The 21,423-nt window shown below is 43.9% G+C and overlaps 1 protein-coding gene across 4 annotated transcripts; it reads left to right on the forward strand.

The window, feature by feature from the left end:
• The first annotated feature begins 4,745 nt into the window (after positions 1-4,745).
• Positions 4,746-21,302, forward strand: LOC121575067 (eukaryotic translation initiation factor 4E transporter). 4 transcript variants are annotated; one of them, XM_041887881.1, is made up of 19 exons: positions 4,746-5,066; positions 6,019-6,183; positions 6,277-6,350; positions 6,468-6,595; positions 6,827-7,086; positions 9,119-9,311; positions 10,052-10,251; positions 11,317-11,455; positions 13,644-13,823; positions 14,080-14,420; positions 15,290-15,370; positions 15,572-15,770; positions 17,262-17,362; positions 17,740-17,876; positions 18,312-18,384; positions 18,779-18,893; positions 19,211-19,537; positions 19,769-19,933; positions 20,140-21,302. In XM_041887881.1, the coding sequence occupies exons 2-19, from the start codon at positions 6,076-6,078 to the stop codon at positions 20,337-20,339; spliced, it is 3,021 nt and encodes a 1,006-aa protein (XP_041743815.1). In that variant the 5' UTR covers positions 4,746-5,066; positions 6,019-6,075; the 3' UTR covers positions 20,340-21,302. The 4 variants fall into 4 exon arrangements, with proteins under 4 accessions (XP_041743815.1, XP_041743818.1, XP_041743817.1 ...); XM_041887884.1 differs by having other exon boundaries at positions 14,080-14,369; XM_041887883.1 differs by having other exon boundaries at positions 10,052-10,221.
• Positions 21,303-21,423: the final 121 nt, after the last annotated feature.

A 21,423-nucleotide genomic window follows, 5' to 3' on the forward strand; every position in this document is an offset into this window, starting at 1 on the left:
GTCATAAGTATCAAAACTGTAAAAACAATATGTAGCTTTTCTGCAGAAAGAACCAGCCTCATAAATTTATGACTTTATCCTTTTTCTTCAGTGTGGCCCTAGTACTCTGTCATATAAACAAATACACATTCCATATGAATATAAAACACAATGTTAACATTATGTTCCTTTATTGAATAAGGACAAAACAAAGCAGGTAAACCATCAGCTCCTTTCGAAACTGAAGTCACAGTGACTCTACAAGATGGAAAGCACAGAATCCAAGCATATTATACAAAATGATACATACACATTCAAAGGTCTGTATATAACACACCCTGCATGTCTGCACACTAAAATAAATGCAGGACAAATCCATACACATCAACTGAACAGACAAATGAATGGATGCAGTAGCCTCCCTGCAGCCTTGTATTACACACAGTATACCGCACAAACATCATAAGAGGCCAAATTCAGTAAAAAACGAACCCAAAACCCAAATTCCTCTGCCACCGCAGGACATATTTAACCAAAATTGAAAGCACACATACTAACTAAAATAATTCAACACATATTGGTCCCTCAGCAGCCGACCACTGTCGTCATCAGGGAAGATTGCCGGATTGTCCCAGTCCATGGCTGGTGGCACTCTGGGGGGCCCTCTCCTTCCTCAGGCAGGCCACATTGTGGAGGACAGCACAAGCCACAGTAATATCACATGCCCTAACAGGGCTGACCCTTAATTTGTGAAGGCAGTGAAAGCGTGCCTTCAGGAGGCCAAAGGTCATTTCAACTCTGGCCCTGGTCCTGGCATGGGCATGGTTGTAGGCCTGCTGTGCTTCCCTGGGGGTCTGTGAAAGGTGTCAGGAGAAAAGGCTGGCAGCCATACCCCTGTCTCCCAGCAACACACCAGAGAATTCACCTGTCAACACAAAATCTCATCATTACTACCTCATAAACACAGTGATATTCTTGACACAGCCATGATGGTTATAAATAGGGGTTGTGTGGCTTACCTTGTGATAGGCACTGATAGATTTCAGAGGCCCGAAAGATTCTGGAGTCATGGACTGAGCCAGGCCATTTTGCCACAACATTGCTGATCACACAGTCAGCATTGCAGACCATCTGAAATCATAAGATGAGGAATATTACACCAATCAATGCACATCACTGGCAATGCAGAGTGTTCGTCAATGGACAATATCAAAAAGTTATGTTCACCTGAACATTAATGCTGTGAAAGGATTTCCTATTCACAAAATCGGCCTCATGGGCACCTGAGGGGGCTTTTATCTTATGTGTGTGCAGTCCACTGCACCAATGACATTGTGGGAAACCTGTCACACAAAGTAATGAGTATCCTACTATGTGTTAACAGTTGTCCTGTAATTTGTAGATCCTCTTACCTGCAATCCTATAGAACTCCTCTTTGATGTCACAGAGTCTTCTGTGGCCAGGGAAGGAGATGAAGACATCTGCTAATGCTTTGATAGCCAGACACACACTCCTTATTGTGCGGCAAATTGTGGCCTTGTTCAGCTGTTCTGCATCCCCCCACTGAGTACAGGAAGGCTCCACTAGCAAAAAGCGCAAGGCCACACAAACCATTTGCTCCACACTCAGTGCATGGCTCCGTGCAGTGCGGTAGCTTAATCCTGGGACCCAGTAGTCTGCATAGATACCTGATGCCATCTGCAGAAAAACCTGTATCTTTCATATAGATGGTCATCAGGGAAGGCCAGTGGGTCCAACCGGTCCCTGAAGACCCTTTCTCGCCTGAAGGCTCTCCTCAGCACAAGTGCTTCTTCATCCACCACATCTCGCACGAATGGGCATGCCATTGTCAGAGCAGAAAGGAACACACAATTTTGGGCCTTCATATAGGCTAGTGGCCACACCTGGTGCTGGGGTGGGCAAAAGAGGGCGATGCCTTATAACGATGACTTGGTTGTACTGATTGCTGGGAAAATAAAAAACCTTAGAAAGATGCCACCGTCCTGTGTGCTCACAATAAGAGCCTACATGTCATGGCTCACTTGACTTTACGAGAATATACCTAATTTTTATTTTGAGCTGTGTCATCTTCTTGGAGCTGGGGGAGGAAAGAAAAATAATGATTAATACATTTGTGTTACAGTTAGCATACAGTGTACATTGAAGGCATATCTCACCTCCCTCTCAAGTTTTTTTATTTCAAGGTCCAGTTTCCTATTTGTCCTCTTTTATTTCGGACTCCAGTGCAAGATTTTCCATCTTTTTCTTCTTGTACTGAATGTCTATGTCTGCCAGTTCTATTTGGCGCCGGAGGTGGTTGCCATACAACTTTCTGATAGCTTGTGAGCTCTGTGAACACAATACAATTAGCGCAGCTGGAATTTGGCAGGATGTGGTGTCCTTTTATTAATACGCACTATGTTGCCAGGCTGGTTTTCCCACTGTATAGCATCTGGGTCCTGTAAAAGAAATTAGATTTTTTGATTTTGATGAGGACTCCTCACCATTGTAGAGTAAATAGTACTTTCACAGTCTTAACATGATACCTCATGCCTTCTGGAATCCAGAGAGATGGTCTCCTCCTCATCATCGTCTCCATCATGTGCTGTTGCTGCTGCACTGGGGCCTTCACCCTATCACATTTAATCGGATTCATATTGAAGCTAGTAGACAAGACATGCCAGGCCTACAGTATGCCTTTGATGGAGTACTCACTGGATCAGCATCGTCTGGTGCTTGTGTGCTGGTGGCTCTAACAGGAACACAGTGCTGCCAGACACTGCAAGGCAATAGGTAAACCAAAGTCAGACAGTCCAAATTGATTCAATATGAATGTGGTTGTATCCCATGTAGAGATGGAAGGACATACCTTGAATGAAGCGGGTGGCATCTTGGGAGGAACCTATGCTCGTCTCTTTCCCCCAGGGATCCCCTCTAAGACGGGCCTGCCTTTATTTAGCTCCAAGGCCATGTCCTCTGCTGGGGTAAGGTCAGCCTTTGGTGACCCACCACCCGTGCCTTGTCTGTGGGTATTCTTTTTCACTGCTAAAACAGTACAGACAATGTGTGAGCAGGCACCTTCTGGGTACAATATATGCTTGTGCTTTGTTAAATATTAGTCAGGGACCATACCATTCTGCAGAATGTTCTTGTATTTGATTTTGACCTGCTGCCATGTCCGTTTTGGCCCGTTCATGTTTAATCTACACACACACACACACACACACATTTAATGGAGTCACACTGCAAAAAATTACTTGGTATTTTTGTCTTGTTTTCAGTAAAAATATCAAAAAATGTATCATAGCTTTATACAGTGTGATGGAGTTACTTTACACAATTCCTCACTCATATCTGCAGTGCATTTCAATTAAAAATTTAACCGTTTCATAATTACAGTACAACTGCATTTTTGGAGATGTGAATTAAATATTTGAATTGTAATTGTGATGTTTCAGCGGAGCGGTGAGTGTGTAATTGTGCACTACTTACGCATTCAGGCGGTCTGCAATACTTTGCCACGCTTTTTCTCTTTGCTTTATCACTGTGGCGGTGTTGCCTTTCTTCTTAATTATATCTTTTACCTCCTCGTATGCCTCCATGAGGATTTGTGCTTCCGACGGGGAAAAAGTACGCGGCTCTAGTTGCCATGGTAAATCAGTTAATCTGTGATCTGTGGCGGGGTCTATTTGAGTGAGCCGTGAGCGCGCACCTATCCAGGATTGGTTTCACCTGGCTTAATGAATCCGTGTCTGCTCATCCTGGCTTGGTCTTTGTGCAACCAATTAAGCCTGGACGCACATGTTTTGGCTTCATTGAGCTCAGCTGAGTCATTTATCCCGGATGTCTTAATTCTACTTTTGTGCAACAGGCCCCAGCTCTATGTAGTGGTCGCGTCAGGGAAAACAGCTGTTGACAACCGTAGCATTAGCTAACGCTAACGCTAAACCTTTTCCTAACCTTAACCTCATTCTCCTAACCTGCTAAATTAATTCACCTAACCTGCTGCGTTAGTTCTCCTAACCTGCCACGTTCATTCACCTAACCTGCCACGTTAATTATCCTAACCTGCGACGTTAATTATCCTGACTGCTATGTAAACAAACCATCTGTGCCCAAAATCATCAGTATCACATCACCAAAAATAAAAATAAAACCTGTTACGTTGGCTAGCTTTGTGGGATCAATATAATTTATTTTTAACAAAATGTTTGGTGCTTCTGTCATACCCAGTGAAATAAATAAACATGCGGATCTTTATGGTAGTACCAATGACGGTTAAATTACCACTGTTCACAGTGACCGCGTGCTGTCTTGCAAACGTTACTGTAGCAACCCTCTGTACAAGTACTGAACTGATGAGGGTGATGTAAAGCACAGCGAATATTACCCTAAAATGACAGGGTATGGTATAATTTACAAATAAATAAAAAAGGTGGATGTGTTGAGTGCCATTTGGTTGGCCTTTACGTCAAATTATTAATTAAGGATAGGGCTAGTTTGTTTAAAAAAGCACATTGAAAGTATGAAAATGATCGATCAGTTTGGTCTTTCATCGATCCGCTTTGGAACGTCAACAATTAGCTGGCCATACATAATGCCTGATATAAAATTGCTCACTCGTAAAATACAAGCAGTCGTTTGTATTTCATGTGAATACATATATATTAATGTCATAGTCAAAAGAGACTATGTCAAAGACAGTAATGTTTTAAATTAATTATTTTTAATATTTTCACATGTTTGAGTAAGGCACTAGTGATGGGCACTATATAATCTTACGAAGGACCCTCATTCAGAAGCAGTGATCAGAGAAAAATCGCTGCTACGACTGAGAAAAGAGACATCTATTTCGACATTCGAACACAATCCCAGCAAGACGCCAGTATACGTTTGGATTTCTGTTCGTAGAAATATCACGGGCGTTAGCTGTTTGCCAAAATTACGACCCTAGCTGTTAGAAAAACGTATCGCACTTATTGGAAGGCTATATCTCCAGCTAGCTAGCTGGCTAACTAGCCATAGAGCTAGTTTAGCTAGCAAACGTAGCTAGCATCTGAGTCGGCTTCAAACTGTTTCTAAACAACGTAAGTTAATGGTTACCTTTTACCAACGTTTTTACATGTATATTTATCTGCAATTTATCCAGAGTCATATGTTGGCGTGTTTGTTTGCTTGGTTAACGTTACATATGCACTCGGCGTTTAACAATTGAATTGTCGAACACTAGCTAACGTTAGCTATCAGATTAGCCCAAAAGTCGCCGTTCAGGCTAACTAAACTAAAGTGTTGGCAGCTAACTAGCTAATGTTCGCTAACTATGTTAGTTAACTAGTTACCAGTAAACCAAACACGACGGTCGTGTAATTTGGCTAGATAATTGTCAGCCGTTCATCGAATATTTGACGCCGGTCGTGTAAATTGGCATGAACATAAGCATTAGCTACATCTGCCAACTCAGTTTTTGCCAATTAGCTAGTTAACTACGCAAATATGCTAACTAATTTAGCTACGTCCAGTAGATTGGCATTTTGGCAACTTTCAATTAGCTAACTAATGGTGGCCAGTTTCCTAGCATGCTAACGGTAGCCAATTTAGCTAGTTAATTGGCTACTTAATTGCTAGTCGTTAGTTTGCCTGTGCCGCTCAGGTATGCATGACATGTTGCCAGGCCAGCTTCCTTTGGAAAATTGGTTAAATCGGATTTTATCACCAGGGAACGTCGAAGCGCTCGCGCTAATCTCGTTCATATACCACGGTGCTTAATGTGTTAGGAAAGGTATAGTTTTTTCGACTAATGTTAGTTGGCTAGTAAAAGATGCTTGATCTTGGCTTGTGGCATTTTACTATTGTCTCGATATTACTACACAAACTACATTTAAAAGTATGCCAAAATTGTTTGAATATCAGTCTTGGCACATACCTTATCAGTAGTGTCTTCCTGACCAATATAGAATTAACTTTTAGGTTTATGAATTGTAATTACTTTTGGTAGGTAGTCCTGTGAGGGTTATGTCATAACAGTATGTCGTTTTTCAGCAGGTCAACTACTAGAGTCTTAGAAGTTATACATTGGTTTAGCCCCCTCAAAGAGTCATGGAAAAGGATGCTTGTGTAGAGGGGCAGGAGAATGGTGACACAGTGGTGGTGAAAGACCAGGTGGTCAAGGAATCAACAGGACCATCCCCTTACAGATACACCAAGGTAATTTGGAGACATGGCTAGTATAAGTCAATAGATGCGCAAGTTTGTGGATTGCTTCCTGGATTTAGGTTCCATAATTTGTTCTTCTTACAGGAGGAGCTTTTGGAGATAAAAGATTTCCCAATCTCTTATGAAAGGCCAGACTGTCTTTCTGAAAAATATGACAGGTGAGTGTTTTGCATTGTCACACTTTACTACAAAGCTTATAGTCCTAGCCAATCATGGTGGTTCTATGCTAACTGTTGAGTTGGTCCCTCTGGTTTGGTCTGATTTTCGGTCCACAGTGATGGTGTTTGGGACCCCGAGAAGTGGCATGCCTCGTTGTACCCCACCTCAGAGTGCAGCTCTCCTGTGGATGGATATAAGAAGGACTTTGTGGATGATAGGGTCCCTCTAAAACGTAGAATTGCAGGTAAATAAATAATGTAGTATATTGTTTTCGTAGCTGATATTCAAATGCCAGTGGCATACATTTCAAATCGTCTATTACATATTCAATAAGTGTTGAGGGGTTTTGAACTCAAATTCATTCGGCTGCCCTTAGAAGCACCACATTGCTTACACTTACTCTGCTTTGTAAAATGAAGCATTATAGTAAATGTTGAATGCCAACTATGTTTGTGCCTTGTGATGCTGTCGTCAGATCCCCGCGAGCGACTAAAGGAGGATGACCTGGATGTGGTGCTCAGCCCCCAACGTCGTAGCTTTGGAGGGGGGTGCGTAGGCAATGCTTTGCCTGCACCCACCCGCCGCCCCGTCAGCCCTCTGGAGAATAAGGAGAACGAGAGTCTCCGGCTGGGTGGGGCGCGGCGCATCGGCAGCGGCCGCATCATGGCGGCGCGAGGCTTTGAGAGGGAACCCCGCATGGAGAAGGAACGGGACTTCAAGGATAAGAGGTTCAGGGTTAGTATGTCTGCTGCTTCCTGATCTGCATTCAATTGAAACTATGTATCCCTTTAGGGCTATTCTCTGTATGTACCGACCCACAAAATAGCTATTTATTGTGCCTCAAGGGGTAATCAATCTAAATGACAATCAGGAGCTGTGTACAATCCATTCTTTCCTTTAAAGCTGCAATATGTAACCTGACCAAATTCACAGAAATGTTTAGTTATAGATTTGTCATTCTCATTGAAAGCAAGTCTAAGACTCCCTTTTTTTTTTTTTTTAAAGGGGGGGGGGGGAAGAAAGCGGTAGATCTTTTTCTGTGCACTTTCTGTTTCCTGTTCTGAAGTTTATTTTCTGTGCATTTTACTTTCGGTTTTGCACACCAGCTGAAAATACAATATTTTTTTGTTTATTGATATTTCACAGCGGTTTAGATGGTGCAATGGTTCTCAACACTATACGTTTCTTGTTTTGTCACAAACGTAAATTAGGCGAACAATTTGGAATTTAAGCAAAAAGGAAATGGCATATTGCACCTTTTTTAAATAAACTCAGCAAGAAAAGAAACGTCCTCTCACTGTCAACTGTTTATTTTCAGCAAACTTAAAATGTGTAACAGAGGTTAAACTGAACAAGTTCCACAGACATGTGACTAACATAAATGGAATAATGTGTCCCTGAACAAGGGGGGGGTCAAAATCAAAAGTAACAGTCAGTATCTGGTGTGCCACCAGCTGCATTAAGTACTGCAGTGCATCTCCTCCTCATGGACCGTACCAGATTTGCCAGTTCTTGCTGTGATCTGTTACCCCACTCTTCCACCAAGGCACCTGCAAGTTCCCAGACATTTCTGGGGGGAATGGCCCTAGCCCTCAACCTCCGATCCAACAGGTCCCAGACGTGCTCAATGGGATTGAGATCCAGGCTCTGCGCTGGCCATGGCAGAACACTGACATTCCTGTCTTGCAGGAAATCACGCACAGAACGAGCAGTATGGCTGTTGGCATTGTCATGCTGGAGGGTCATGTCAGGATGAGCCTGCAGGAAGGGTACCACATGAGGGAGGAGGGTGTCTTCCCTGTAACGCACAGCGTTGATTGCCTGCAATGACAACAATCTCAGTCTGATGATGCTGTGACACACCGCCCCAGACCATGACGGACCCTCCAGATCGATCCCGCTCCAGAGTACAGGCCTCTGTGTAACGCTCATTCCTTCGATAAACAAGAATCCGACCATCACCCCTGGTGAAACAAAACCACGACTCGTCAGTGAAGAGCAATTTTTGCCAGTCCTGTTTGGTCCAGCGATGGTGGGTTTGTGCCCATAGGCAACGTTGTTGCCGGTGATGTCTGGTGAGGACCTGCCTTACAACAGGCCTACAAGCCCTCAGCCTCTCTCAGCCTATTGTGGACAGTCTGAGCACTGATGAAGTGATTGTGCGTTCCTGGTGTAACTCGGGCAGTTGTTGTTGCCATCCTGTACCTGTCCCTCAGGTGTGATGTACCGATCCTGTGCAAGTGTTGTTACACGTGGTCTGCCACTGCGAGGACGATCAGCTGTCCGTCCTGTCTCCCTGTAGCGCTGTCTTAGGCGTCTCACAGTACAGACATTGCAATTTATTGCCCTGGCCACATCTGCAGTCCTCATGCCTCCTTGCAGCATGCCTAAGGCACGTTCACGCAGATGAACAGGGACCCTGGGAATCTTTCTTTTGGTGTTTTTCAGAGTCAGTAGAAAGGCCTCTTTAGTGTCCTAAGTTTTTTCATAACTGTGACCTTAATTACCTACCGTCTGAAAGCTGTTAGTGTCTTAACGACCGTTCCACAGGTGCATGCTCATTAATTGTTTATGGTTCATTGAACAAGCATGGGAAACAGTGTTTAAACCCTTTACAATGAAGATCTGTGAAGTTATTAGGATTTTTACAAATTATCTTTGAAAGACAGGGTCCTGTAAAAGGGACGTTTCTATATCCCATGGTATTTAGCACCATGTTAGATTCAATGTATACCAGTGACTCAATTATTTTTTTTCTTCCCTGCAGCGAGACTTTGGGGACAAGCGTGTGTTCAGTGAGAGGAGAAGGAATGACACAGAGGAGGAGCCGGAGTGGTTCTCAGGGGGCCCAACCAGCCAATCAGAGACTATAGAGCTCATTGGCTTTGACGACAAGATCCTGGAGGAGGACAAGCGCAGACCTAAACGGTCCAGGAAGAGGACTGACTCTGTGAGAGAAGGCATGTTATGCTGGGTTCTTCATACTTTATCATGGGGGTTGAGATGGTCCCCCAAAAGTGTCCCATTGGCTTTGCAGTGTTATGGATGCAATGCAGAGTACTGCGATGTTCTCTTCTCTTGGGGCCGGTTCAGGCTTGATATAACATGGACTTGTCTATAAAACTTGGACTTAAGTAAAAAAAAAAAAAAAACATTTGACTGAAGTCTGTTAAAGACATGCGCCGGTACTTTGACTAGTGTTTTTTTTTTCCTCACACTTTGGGCTGGATGTGTGAATGTGTAGGTCATTCATAATTTATTAGCTGAATTACGGTCTTACCTCAATTAGCCACGAAATCCATAGTTTGAAAGCGACTTTACTGGAAGCTGTGCAGCGCCATTTTCACTCGTGGGTGCTACTTTCAGAACTACTGGCTAAAAAGCATACAAAAGAACTTAGATATTCTCCGGTACATTTATCTCAAGTCTGAATAGGCCCCTTTATGAATAGTGGTGTATTTATTTTCTAATTATGACCACAATGAAGTGAAGGTCAATGTTTGTGGGTAATGAGCATAGTGTTCTTTTATAATGTACAGGTATGTCCTAAATGTGATTGATTTGTTTTAATGGTTATTTTATTTTTCTCCAGACACCAAATGATCAGTGGAGTATTTGCTGTGTGTAACTACTGTATGCCATTGGATTGTTTACGGAAACAAGCTACCCTGAATGTCTATTTGCACTCTGTTTATTGCAGTGGAATGTAATGGTGGGCTTGTGGAGGAGCCAGAGCAGGTGGAAAAAGAGTCTCACTCTACAGCAGACCAGGAGGTCCCACACCCAGCGGTCCTCCCAGAGCAGACTTCTGGAGACTTTGACTTCAATGAGTTCTTCAATCTGGAGAAGACCATGCCAGGACTGGCCTCTGTAAGTCCTGGGGAGCACTGCATGTTTAAGGTGTGTTTGGGTGCTATAAGTTGTGCACTATAGGCTAATGTCCACAATAATGTGTTGCTAGTCGACTCTAAATGCTCCACACATTGGGTTGTAGTTGGCTAGACATGGTCCTAGTTTTAAATTTAAAGTGTAGGTTAAAGGGATAGTTAACCCAAATTACACTTGTTTCCTTACCCTGTAAGCAGTCTATGGACCAGGTATGACTGCAATCATGCTTTAGTTTCCATGTTTTAGCATTTGTTGCACAAATCCCATCAAGTCATGGGACCTACATTAGCATTCTTTGTGCGTAATGTCCAAATCATCTGACCGTATCTAAAATTGATTGTGAAGCGCAACAAAGTATATATTTTTTTACCGTCATGCACAAAAAATGCTACTATTTATCCCATGACCTGAATGGGATTTGTGCCACACATGCTAAAACGATAGCATGTGAAAACTGTGCCAGGGAAACCAAATCTAAGCATGGACTGCTGTCATACCGTGTCCACAAAATGCTTACAGGGTGAGGAAACAATGTAATTTGTGTGAACTATCCCTATAACCTACACTGGAGGATAGTTGTGTTCCAAGGTTTTATCACTTGGTACTGTCTTTCTCCTGTTTGGGTGGTGGTGGTAGCGGCGGTATTGTCACCCTTGCCAGGACATTGTTCTTTCTAAGGTTTTCTTGCTGTATTGTCATTTTCCAGTTAAAGGTTGTCGTAAGGGAACAGGTTTCACCTCCAGTAGGGTGGTTTTGTTAGGTTTCAGTCAATGCAAATTTATGCCCATCCGTTCCAGTTTATTCAGCACTTAAGATCCCTTGCAAATGATTAGCGAAGGAATCTATAAAAATAAGGAAATCAGCTATGGGATAGGGAAATAATGTACAGATTCAATGAATGAATGGTACAATACCGTCAAAAAGCACGGACAAAATGCATCCCAAAAAAAGCCCAAAGGTGTGCAGATGGACAGCGCCGTAAACGTAAGTGCCACCTTTGCTCACACCTACCCTTTAGCAGTCTGCCACTCTGGGCCAGCAGCTTGCCTCTGACTGGCCTCTGGCTCTGTGTTGCAGATGATAGAGGATGTTCTGGGGGAGGGCCCTGTTTCGGCCAGCCGTTTCAGCCAGTGGTTCTCCAGTAACCTGAGTCCGTCAGGCAGCCGCTCCTCCAGCCTGCGCTCCACCCCCCACGAGGAGCTGGAGAGACTGGCTGGTAAGAGGGCTGCTTCGGAAATAAGTGTTTTGATTAATACTAATGTGTTGCCCTCAAGGATCAAACAGTCCCTCCAGGACTTTGCAGGGATGTTTTGTGATATCTGCAGGCAAAAATGCTTGATTTTATTGCAGCAATTCTACCGTTTTGCATGGCAATACAGTGAGGGGAAAAAAGTATTTGATCCCCTGCTGATTTTGTACGTTTGCCCACTGACAAAGACATGATCAGTCTATAATTTTAATGATAGGTTTATTTGAACAGTGAGACAGAATAACAACAACAAAAATCCAGAAAAACGCATGTCAAAAATGTTATAAATTGATTTACATTTTAATGAGGGAAATAAGTATTTGACCCCTCTGCAAAACATGACTTAGTACCTTGTGGCAAAACCCTTGTTGGCAATCACAGAGGTCAGACGTTTCTTGTAGTTGGCCACCAGGTTTGCACACATCTCAGGAGGTATTTTGTCCCACTCCTCTTTGCAGATCTTCTCCAAGTCATTAAGGTTTCGAGGCTGACGTTTGGCAACTCGAACCTTCAGCTCTCTCCACAGATTTTCTATGGGATTAAGGTCTGGAGACTGGCTAGGCCACTCCAGGACCTTAATGTGTGTCTTCTTGAGCCACTCCTTTGTTGCCTTGGCTGTGTGTTTTGGGTCATTGTCATGCTGGAACACCCATCCACAACCCATTTTCAATGCCCTGGCTGAGGGAAGGAGGTTCTCACCCAAGATTTGATGGTACATGGCCCCGTCCATCGTCCCTTTGATGTGGTGAAGTTGTCCTGTTCCCTTAGCAGAAAAACACCCCCAAAGCATAATGTTTCCACCTCCATGTTTGACGGTGGGGATGGTGTTCTTGTGGTCATAGGCAGCATTCCTCCTCCTCCAAACACGGCGAGTTGATGCCAAAGAGCTCCATTTTGGTCTCATCTGACCACAACACTTTCACTCAGTTCTCCTCTGAATCATTCAGATGTTAATTGGCAAACTTCAGACGGCCCTGTATATGTGCGTTCTTGAGCAGGGGGACCTTGTAGCCCATTCCAGCCTTGTGTAGGTCTACAATCTTGTCCCTGACATCCTTGGCGAGCTCTTTGGTCTTGGCCATGGTGGAGAGTTTGGAATCTGATTGATTGCTTCTGTGGACAGGTATTTTTATTCAGGTAACAAACTGAGATTAGGAGCACTCCCTTTAAGAGTGTGCTCCTAATCTCAGCTTGTTACCTGTATAAAAGACACCTGGGAGCCAGAAATCTTTCTGATTGAGAGGGGATCAAATACTTATTTCCCTCATTAAAATGCTAATCAATTTATAACATTTTTGACATGCGTTTTTCTGGATTTTGTTGTTATTCTGTCTCTCACTGTTCAAATAAACCTACCATTAAAATTATAGACTGATCATTTCTTTGTCAGTGGGCAAACGTAAAATATCAGCAGGGGATCAAATAATGTGTTTTTTTGTCCAATTTGTCTGGAAAATGCACTGACGAGGGAAGAGTTTGCCGTGTGGCTTGATTTAACCATATTATGCGGTAAATGTGCAGTGATTGGTTGACATTGAATGCCCTCTTTGGTACTGCCATGATGGGTCTGTTTTTTAAATGAGAATACTGTGACAATTTGACTTTTATGCAGAAAAAGTGCAGTGATTGGCGTAATTGTTGATTTTACAAGAAATTGCACTCACGGAATCCTGACGGGACTGCTCAAATACACATGTTATCGTATGTAAAAAAATAAAGTGTATCCCAACATGGATTTCAAGTAAGGGACATGCATATTGGTACAGAGATTGCTGCGCAACATCTATAATAATAATAATATGCCATTTAGCAGACGCTTTATCCCTCTGCATACTTTTTTTGGCCCATCTTGCGCACACATCTGGAACTCATCCGCACAAACACAAACCCTCTATGGCCTCCTTTTAGTTAAGATGCCTTCTGTTCAAAAGTATTAGAAAAACATGGCCACCCTGAAATAAACACATTTTTCGTAATTATAAACGTAAAGCCACAAAACGTTTGTTTTGATATGACTGTTCATAACTTTTTTTTATAGCCACAATTTCTGAAATTACATACAAAGCCCTCTAAGGACTACATGATGCCTTCTGTTTTGATGACTGAGCACCTTATCTAATGAGGATTTCGGAAACTGTTACTTACCCTCTTTCAGGGCAGGACCCCCGCTGCACGTCCCCTAGCCAGATGGGCCCTGTCCCCTACTTCACCCCCATCCAGTCAGTGGATCACCGGGACAAGGTGGACATTCTGGAGCTGTTACACAAGGCCAAGATAGACCTGAAGCCTCTCCTCTCCAACCTCAATGTCAATAAGCAACGACTACAGCAGAGCAGTGAGTAGCAATTGTTCATGTGACCAGTATTTCATTTCCATTGGGGTCGTTTCAATGGAGCACGCAAACGAAAACCTTTTAATGGAAAACAGTAATTATTGTTTCTTATTAAACAGGTCCAGGTAGTTCCACCATGTTTCAGTCTGCTTTCTTCTGTTTGGTGCCTAATGAACAAAGCCCATGTCATATGGTGAATTTGCAGTAAGACGTGTACAATGTTTCCAGCACCTTTTAAAGCCCTCGTCTTGTCCCCTAGCTAACTCTGGTGTAGTGCTCTCTCTGGAGGAGGTGGAGGGAGGCCTGAAGGGGCTAAAGGTGGGCTCTGAGCAGAACCACCAGCACCAGGCTCATCGGAAACCCCATCAGCACCAGAATCTGCATCGGGGAGGAATCATCAGAGGCAGCACCAGCAGTGGCACGCCCTTCATGGCTGAGCACTTGGAGCAGTCTCTAACAGGCGGTGTAGGCCCCAGTGCAGGGCCCCCTAGGTCACAGGCCAGAGACCCTGACATGTCAGCCTTCAACAAGCTGGTCAGCAGCATGAAGGCAAGTGGAACTCTGCCCACCCACCCCAAAGCCAACCAAGTGAACAGCAACGTAAGTGTGCGGCTCACGGATGATGTTTAAAAAGCACCGACTGTCCTGTCGGCATGCTGCCTCTCAGGTAACGCTGGATGTGTAAACCCTAACGGCTTTGAGCTGCATGCTGCTTCAGGTAAACGGACCCGTGTGTGTGCTGCTGTAAGTTTGGCCTTTACATCACATGTAAGCGCTACATGTAGGTTCTCAAAACCAAATTATGCATGCACGCTAACATCCTAACCATAACTGAACTCCTAGACCAATAGTTGTCAGGTCTGGAAAATGATGGGCATAAATTTGTATAGTTAAGTTTGAGTTCCTCCTTCCAAGGGTTGTTCTGGATTCACATGAACCCCTATGAACTAACACGTCAATCAAATGATTGCATAGAGAAGATTTACATTAAACCTTAACGTTATCCTTTATCAAATTAGACTGGGTTACCCTAATGGCCTGTGACATTCGTGGGGTTTTGTGCCCTGGTGAATTTGTAAGGGTCTGTCACTTTGGTTTCTGGGCATGGAGTTATATCTACATTCAGCCATGCTCTTCTCCATCCCAATGGGCTTTTCATCTCTGACCATCAATTGTTACATTTTGGTTGTTCATCTGTCATGACCAATATGCTACAACGTTAGAATTGAGTCACGTCAAAAATAGGTTTTTAATGTCTTATATGTAACAATCTCATTTTCTATTGGATGACATCTATGTAACTTGTATTTAGACTTTTGACAACGTTGTACCAATGCGATATCAAACAATGTTAATTGGTCTGATGCATAACATTTATGCAACTGAAAATGCCCAGAGGGATCGGTTTTGAAAGCGTGTCCACAACCAAGACTGCTGTCTGATTGCACCTTCTTCCACCCCTGTTACAGCTCAATCGGCCCACAGACCCTGCTATAGTGCCCCTGCCTGAAGCCACAGTGCCTGCCCCACTGCAGAAGAACATATTCCAGGTGTGTGGTTTGGGGCTAGCCCGTGTTGTCAGGGTGTGTGTGGAACTCTTAAGTAGTATTTATTGAAGCTGTTGAGTTTGATAGGCTGTAGCGTTAAAGAATGGCATTCTGGTTGTGGTGCTTGTTAAGGAATAGGGGGCTGTTGTTGAATAGTGCTGGCGTTATGTTGTGTGGCTCAGTTGGTGTGTGTAATTGTTACAGGAGCTTCTGGGTGCCCAGGGCCCTCCCCGTAGCGGCTCCCCTACCCTCCACAGCGTTCTAGGCAGCACTGACATCCCTCCACCCCCTGGGCCTGGTCTTCAACACAGCCTGCTGCAGCACAGGGGGCCCTCGCCTCCACTCTTCCTACAGAGGGCTCCTTTGCCTGACTACTTCCATGGACGCATGCGGCCACCCGCTGGTAAACATTACATCAATGTGGTGCTCATTTAGGGCACACTGTAGCTATGGAAACAAAACAGGGCTCTACAGTGCGACCATTTTCGAATTTGTGCTTAAAAATAAATGTGCGAACTGAAAGTCAAGTATGAGCATGTGGAGGTTGTGATTTTATAGGAAAGAAATTACTGCCTTAGTTGTTTTCAAACTATTTCTGCTGCTTTATTTCATAGCGCGTAGCTAATCACACAGAACTATACTGAACGAAAATATAAACTCAACATGCAACAATTACTAAGATTTTACTGAGTTACAGTTCATATAAGAAAATCAGTCTGAAATAAATTCATTAGGCCCTAATATATGGATTTCACATGACTGGGCAGGGGTGCAGCCACTGAAGAATGACATTTTCCCCACAAGGGCTTTATTAGACAGAAATACACTCTCCCCCCCGATGATCCCGCAGGTTAAAAAGCCGGATGTGGAGGTCCTGTGCTGGCGTAGTTACACGTGTTTGTGAGGCCATTTGGACATACTGCCAAATTCTCTAAAACGACGTTGTAGGCAGTTTATGGTAGAGAAATAAACATTAAATTATCTGGCAACTGCTCTGGTGGACATTCCTGCAGTCAGCATGCCAATTGCATGCTCCCTGAAAACTTCAGACTTCTGTGACAAAACTGCACATTTTTTAAAGTGGCCTTTTTATTTTCTCCAGCACAAGGTGCACCTGCGTAATGATCTTACTGTTTAATCAGTTTCTTTATGCCATACCTGTCAGGTGGATGGATTATTTTTGCAAAGGGGAAATCCTCACTAATAGTGATGTAATAAGCTTTTTGTGCGTATGGACATTTTCTGGGATTTCAGCTCATGAAACATGGGACCAACACTTTACATACACTGACAAAAACATAAAATGTAGAGTTCCATATCCCACCTTGTGCAGCAATGTGCACTTCTGAAAGATTCATTTTAAGAAGCGCACAGGCATTAAGTTTGAATTTACCTGAAAGTCTATTAGTGTGACTTTAGTGTTTCTTGGCTGTTTACATCGTTTTGTTCACACGCTAGATTGTTTTTCAATGTTTGACCTTGCTCAACTGCTAGGAAAGAGAAGTCACAGAATCTAATCTCCAGTGTTACCAACTATTTTTCAGCGAGAATATTTTACCATTAAGTCACTGGAGGGGTCTGAAAACTCACCAAATATAGCGACAGTCGCTAAGTTGGCAACACTGCTCATCTCAGACATGAGTCCCACAGTTACCACAGTAACGGCCTGCCCCTTAAAGGGACAGCTGAATATTTGTCTCACCTAAGTGACTCTATTTGAGGGTACATTGTACTTGATTGTGCATGGAAAACTCTAAAAATGTTTTATACATGAACTTTTAGGAATGTATTATCATAAACAATCTTCCTCAAATACTTTCGTTGTGCACCTAACTGTCTTTGTACTCCTATATTTTTCAAGTGACTGATTTGTCTGATTGGTCTTGTGTTTCAGGGTACCCTGTTGGTCCACAGCCCATGATGGGAGAGCAGTTCCCAGATATGCATAGATCCCTCAGCCCTGGACATGGACCCACCCTACACCAGCAACAACAGGTTAGAGATACTGTTTATCAAATTGCCCAATATTGGGACCGTAAAGCACATCAAATCTAGAATTTGTGATGGTGCAACACCCTTTGTTAGATCTTGCGTTGTCTTGGTAACCAAACAATTATGGCATGCAAACTGGAACCTGGGATGGGGTGTCACTCATTCCATGGAGGGTCTGTCTGCAGGTTTTTGGTTTTTCCTTTCAATTAAGACTTAGATAACCAGGTGAGGGGAGGTCTTTACTAATTAGACCTTTAATTCATCAATCAAGTACAACGGAGGAGCGAAAACCCGCAGACACTCGGCCCTCTGTGGAATGAGTTTGTCATGTGGTGTAAGTGAAAACTGGTGGTAGATGATACTGCTTTCTTTGCCTCCAGATGAGGGCGCTGTCCATGGCTGTGGACCAGGCTGAACTGGAGGCTCTTATCCAGCAGGACCTTGCTCTCCATGCCCACAACGCCTTCCAGACCGGTTACAACAAACGGCCTCCGAACAAGGCCTACCAACACAACAGGTGGCTTTCACTTTTTGTCGCATTGAAGTAGGGTTACAATTATATTTTAGTCATTTAGCAGATGCTCTTATCCAGAGCGACTTACAGTTAGTGAGTGCATACATTTTTTTTTTCATACTGGTCCCCCGTGGGAATCGAACCCACAACCCTGGCGTTGCAAGCGCCATGCTCTACAAACTAGCTACACGGGACCCTTGGGGGTGCCCAACATATTTCACAATTATGAGGGTGACATTGTTTTATGGGGGGCACCTGATTTGTTATAGGGGTTCCCATCCCTCCTGTAATTCCAAAGTTTTTAAGTATAAATTCTTTTTTATCGTTTTTTTATATTTTAAAGTTTGGCAACCCAAAGCATGAAAATGTATGCATTTATTTATTGCTGGATGTACATTGACGTGTGTGTGTGTGTGTGTGTGTTATCTGGCAACCCAGGATGAACGGATCCCTTGGTCCAGGCACTTATCCTGCAGGCAGACACTCCCCTGGCAACACAGTCACCAGCATGGTACGTCGAAAGGTTGTCTATGTCGTATTCATTAGGCACCAAACGGAAGAAAACAGACTAAAACAGGGAGGGACTACCTGAACTTGTCCAATAAGAGACACTCATTACATCTTCTGGTGAAAAACATTGTGCGACCCTGTTCAATCCCTCCACTAATTCAAACCCATAGTGGTTTCAGGAAATAAGTGCTTATTTATTGAACTGTCTGTTCAACTCTATTCCCTCTATGCACAGGACATAAAAACATGATTTATTGTGACCATAACTCTTCCTTTAAAGTGGATGTTTCCCAACTGCTCAGAATTTATCAACTGTCTGGTTTAAGTTGCATGTTAACTTTTTTTTTTTATGCCCTCCTAAGTAACGTAACTACTGATGCTTGTGTGTTGTACAGCTGTCACCATCTTTCGTGCCCACGTCTGTGATCCGTAAGATGTACGAGACGAAAGAGAAGAGTCGAGATGAGCCAGGTAGTCGTCCAGACAGCAAGGAGGGCCACTCTCAAGAGGGTACGTTCACCAACTGCTGTGTTTTTTTTTTGTTGTTGTTGTCAATTGAGGTTGTCAGTAATGACATTGTTTGGGAAATGCATTGAAGGCAACCTCGGGTAAAACCAGGGTTCAGACTGGTGTATTGGGGCTCTTATATTTTGGGGTGTTATTGATTGACAAAGGCACATTTTAAATAACGATAACAAGTAACACATGGTATTGAACTAGTTCTCTAGTCAGGTGGAAGAATTCCCTCGTCTCAATGTCTCTGATCCTTACTTGTGTAATGTTGGTGCTTTCTTGTCTAATGGAGCATTTGTGCGCCTGTCTTATAGACAGGAGCTCTCCCAGCTCTTTCCTGGATGGGATGGGTAATAGTGGTTCTCAGTCGGGAGGGGTGAAAGCCTCCCAGGTTCGCCAGCACGCCAAGGACCACGAGGACCGCCCCAGGCCAGGCTCCGCCGGGCACCACACCCCCACCCTGGTGTCCCCTGGGTCGGCCTCTCCCTTCCCCTGCCCCATCTACCCGATACCACTGCTATCCCACGGACATGTGCCCATGGTGCGCCCCCCTCCGCCCCAGCTCCACCCCAGCCTCGTGCAGAGGATGCTGGTGCAGGGCATCCAGCCACAGCAGCGAGGCCCTGCTCTGATGCAGGCAGGTTAGTACTGGTCTACCTGTTTACAGTACCTAGCTATTCTAAGCCATCACTATAGGCCACTGCAAAGGGTTTTATAAGTGCCAAGATGAGTTGACACATGCCTATAGTATTACCAGGTGCATGTAGAAAAACTATAGTTGGAGTTTGTTTACAGGATGAGTTGACCTGCAATATATGGTTGAGGTGTGGGAACTGTTGAGGAGCTCACTGAAATCTCCTTTTCCATCCTAGGCATATTTCCGCAGCATGTTGACCTCGCTCAGCGTCAGAGTTTACCGCCTTCCCTGCTAGGACAACCCCTCTACCCCCTAGGGGCGACAGGACACCCCCTCTTACCTCCCCGAGCCAGCAATCATATGCAGCTAGCGCTAATGCAACAGCAACAACCGAGACCAAGTGAGTGACATTTTCTGTTCAGTCTGTCATTGTTATTATTTAACAAGTTCAACATAGACACCTGTTTTGCATGTGTTTTAGCTATGTTTATGCATACATGAGGGCACCACAATCTTGGCACAATGGATCACTTTTTTTTAAATAACATTAGTTTCCCAATGTTCCTAATGGCCTTCACTGATGAATTTTATTCTCTCTCCTCCCAGTGCATCCAACAGTCCCAGGCCACGAGTCGCAGAACCACGGCCCTCACCGGACGAGCCACTCCCAGCGACATGGGGGTAGCCTCACTGGTGTGGGGGGAGCTGGTCTGTCCAAGTGGTTTGGCTCAGATGTGCTGCAGCAGCCCCTTCCTTCCATGCCTGCTAAGGTCATAAGTGTAGATGAACTGGAGTTTAGGCCCTGAGGAGAGTTTCATACAACCAGAATGCTGGATAAAGCAATACTTTATTTTCCACCTCCCCATTAATGAAAAATGTGAACTTTAATTTTCTAAGACTAAGCACAGATCCTGGAGAATGAAGAGTCTGTGTCCATGTTTTGTCTTAAACCTTGAAGTCACTGGTAGAGTATTGAAGAGACCTACACTTAAAGGGAAAGACTACGAGTTCTATATATTTTCTTTTTTTGCAACATGTTTTGGGGTCTTTGTTTTTGTACCTTTTTTTGCAGTAAAGATGAAGTAAATAATTTCTAGGCCCAAAATTGTACAGACTAGGAATGGATCTGATTCTACCTGTACATAAATGAATTTTTCTTTTTTCTTGAAGGTTGTATCTTGCTGTTTAAGTGAGAACTGCCGCAGTCAGACATAATTGAGCCGCGAAGAGAGGGTAGCTGCGCTTCTTTGTGTCCTGGTAGTTTTATTCCCCCCCACATGGATTTGAACTGCACTGAGAAAGGGGCGACTGCAAGTTCAATACCTATGTTTGATTGTGCAGTTGCCCTGAGCGTTCCCCCTCAAACGATGTCCTCCCTACGGCTGGGTCAGTTGGTGGCACTGCCTGCCATCTGTCTGGAGAGGAGAGGTGGCTGGAGTGTTACAGGACGCCCCAGGGGGAACAGCAAGTGCTGGTTGTGCCTTTCTCTGTGACTCTCAATCTTTCTGTGATTCCTTACATCCCATCTGCTCGCTTGCCTCCTTTTCAACAGTATTGGAGGAGAAGGTGTAAGGAATTGAGGAAAGATTTGAGCCCACAGCTTTTTTTCTTTACCGCATCCCCCCTCCGCCAGTCACTGGAACAGAAGCACTTCTGAATCACGTTATCACATTTGGGGGTGGGTGGTAGAGATTCGGTTTATGGTAATGTGCTATTAAGTTATGAAAGCACAGAATAAATCAAATGTTCAATAAAAAAATTAATCACAATTGCTTTGTTCTCGATTTGTATCTATTGAACTAAGATTGCAGAAGCCTTAAAATGTGTGCATTGGAAATTGCAACAGTGTGTGAATACTGCATATTTGGAACAATGAGCTGCTAAGACTGG

The sequence above is a fragment of the Coregonus clupeaformis genome, chromosome 10, assembly GCF_020615455.1.
Source record: "Coregonus clupeaformis isolate EN_2021a chromosome 10, ASM2061545v1, whole genome shotgun sequence".
NCBI classification, from domain to species: Eukaryota; Metazoa; Chordata; class Actinopteri; order Salmoniformes; family Salmonidae; genus Coregonus; species Coregonus clupeaformis.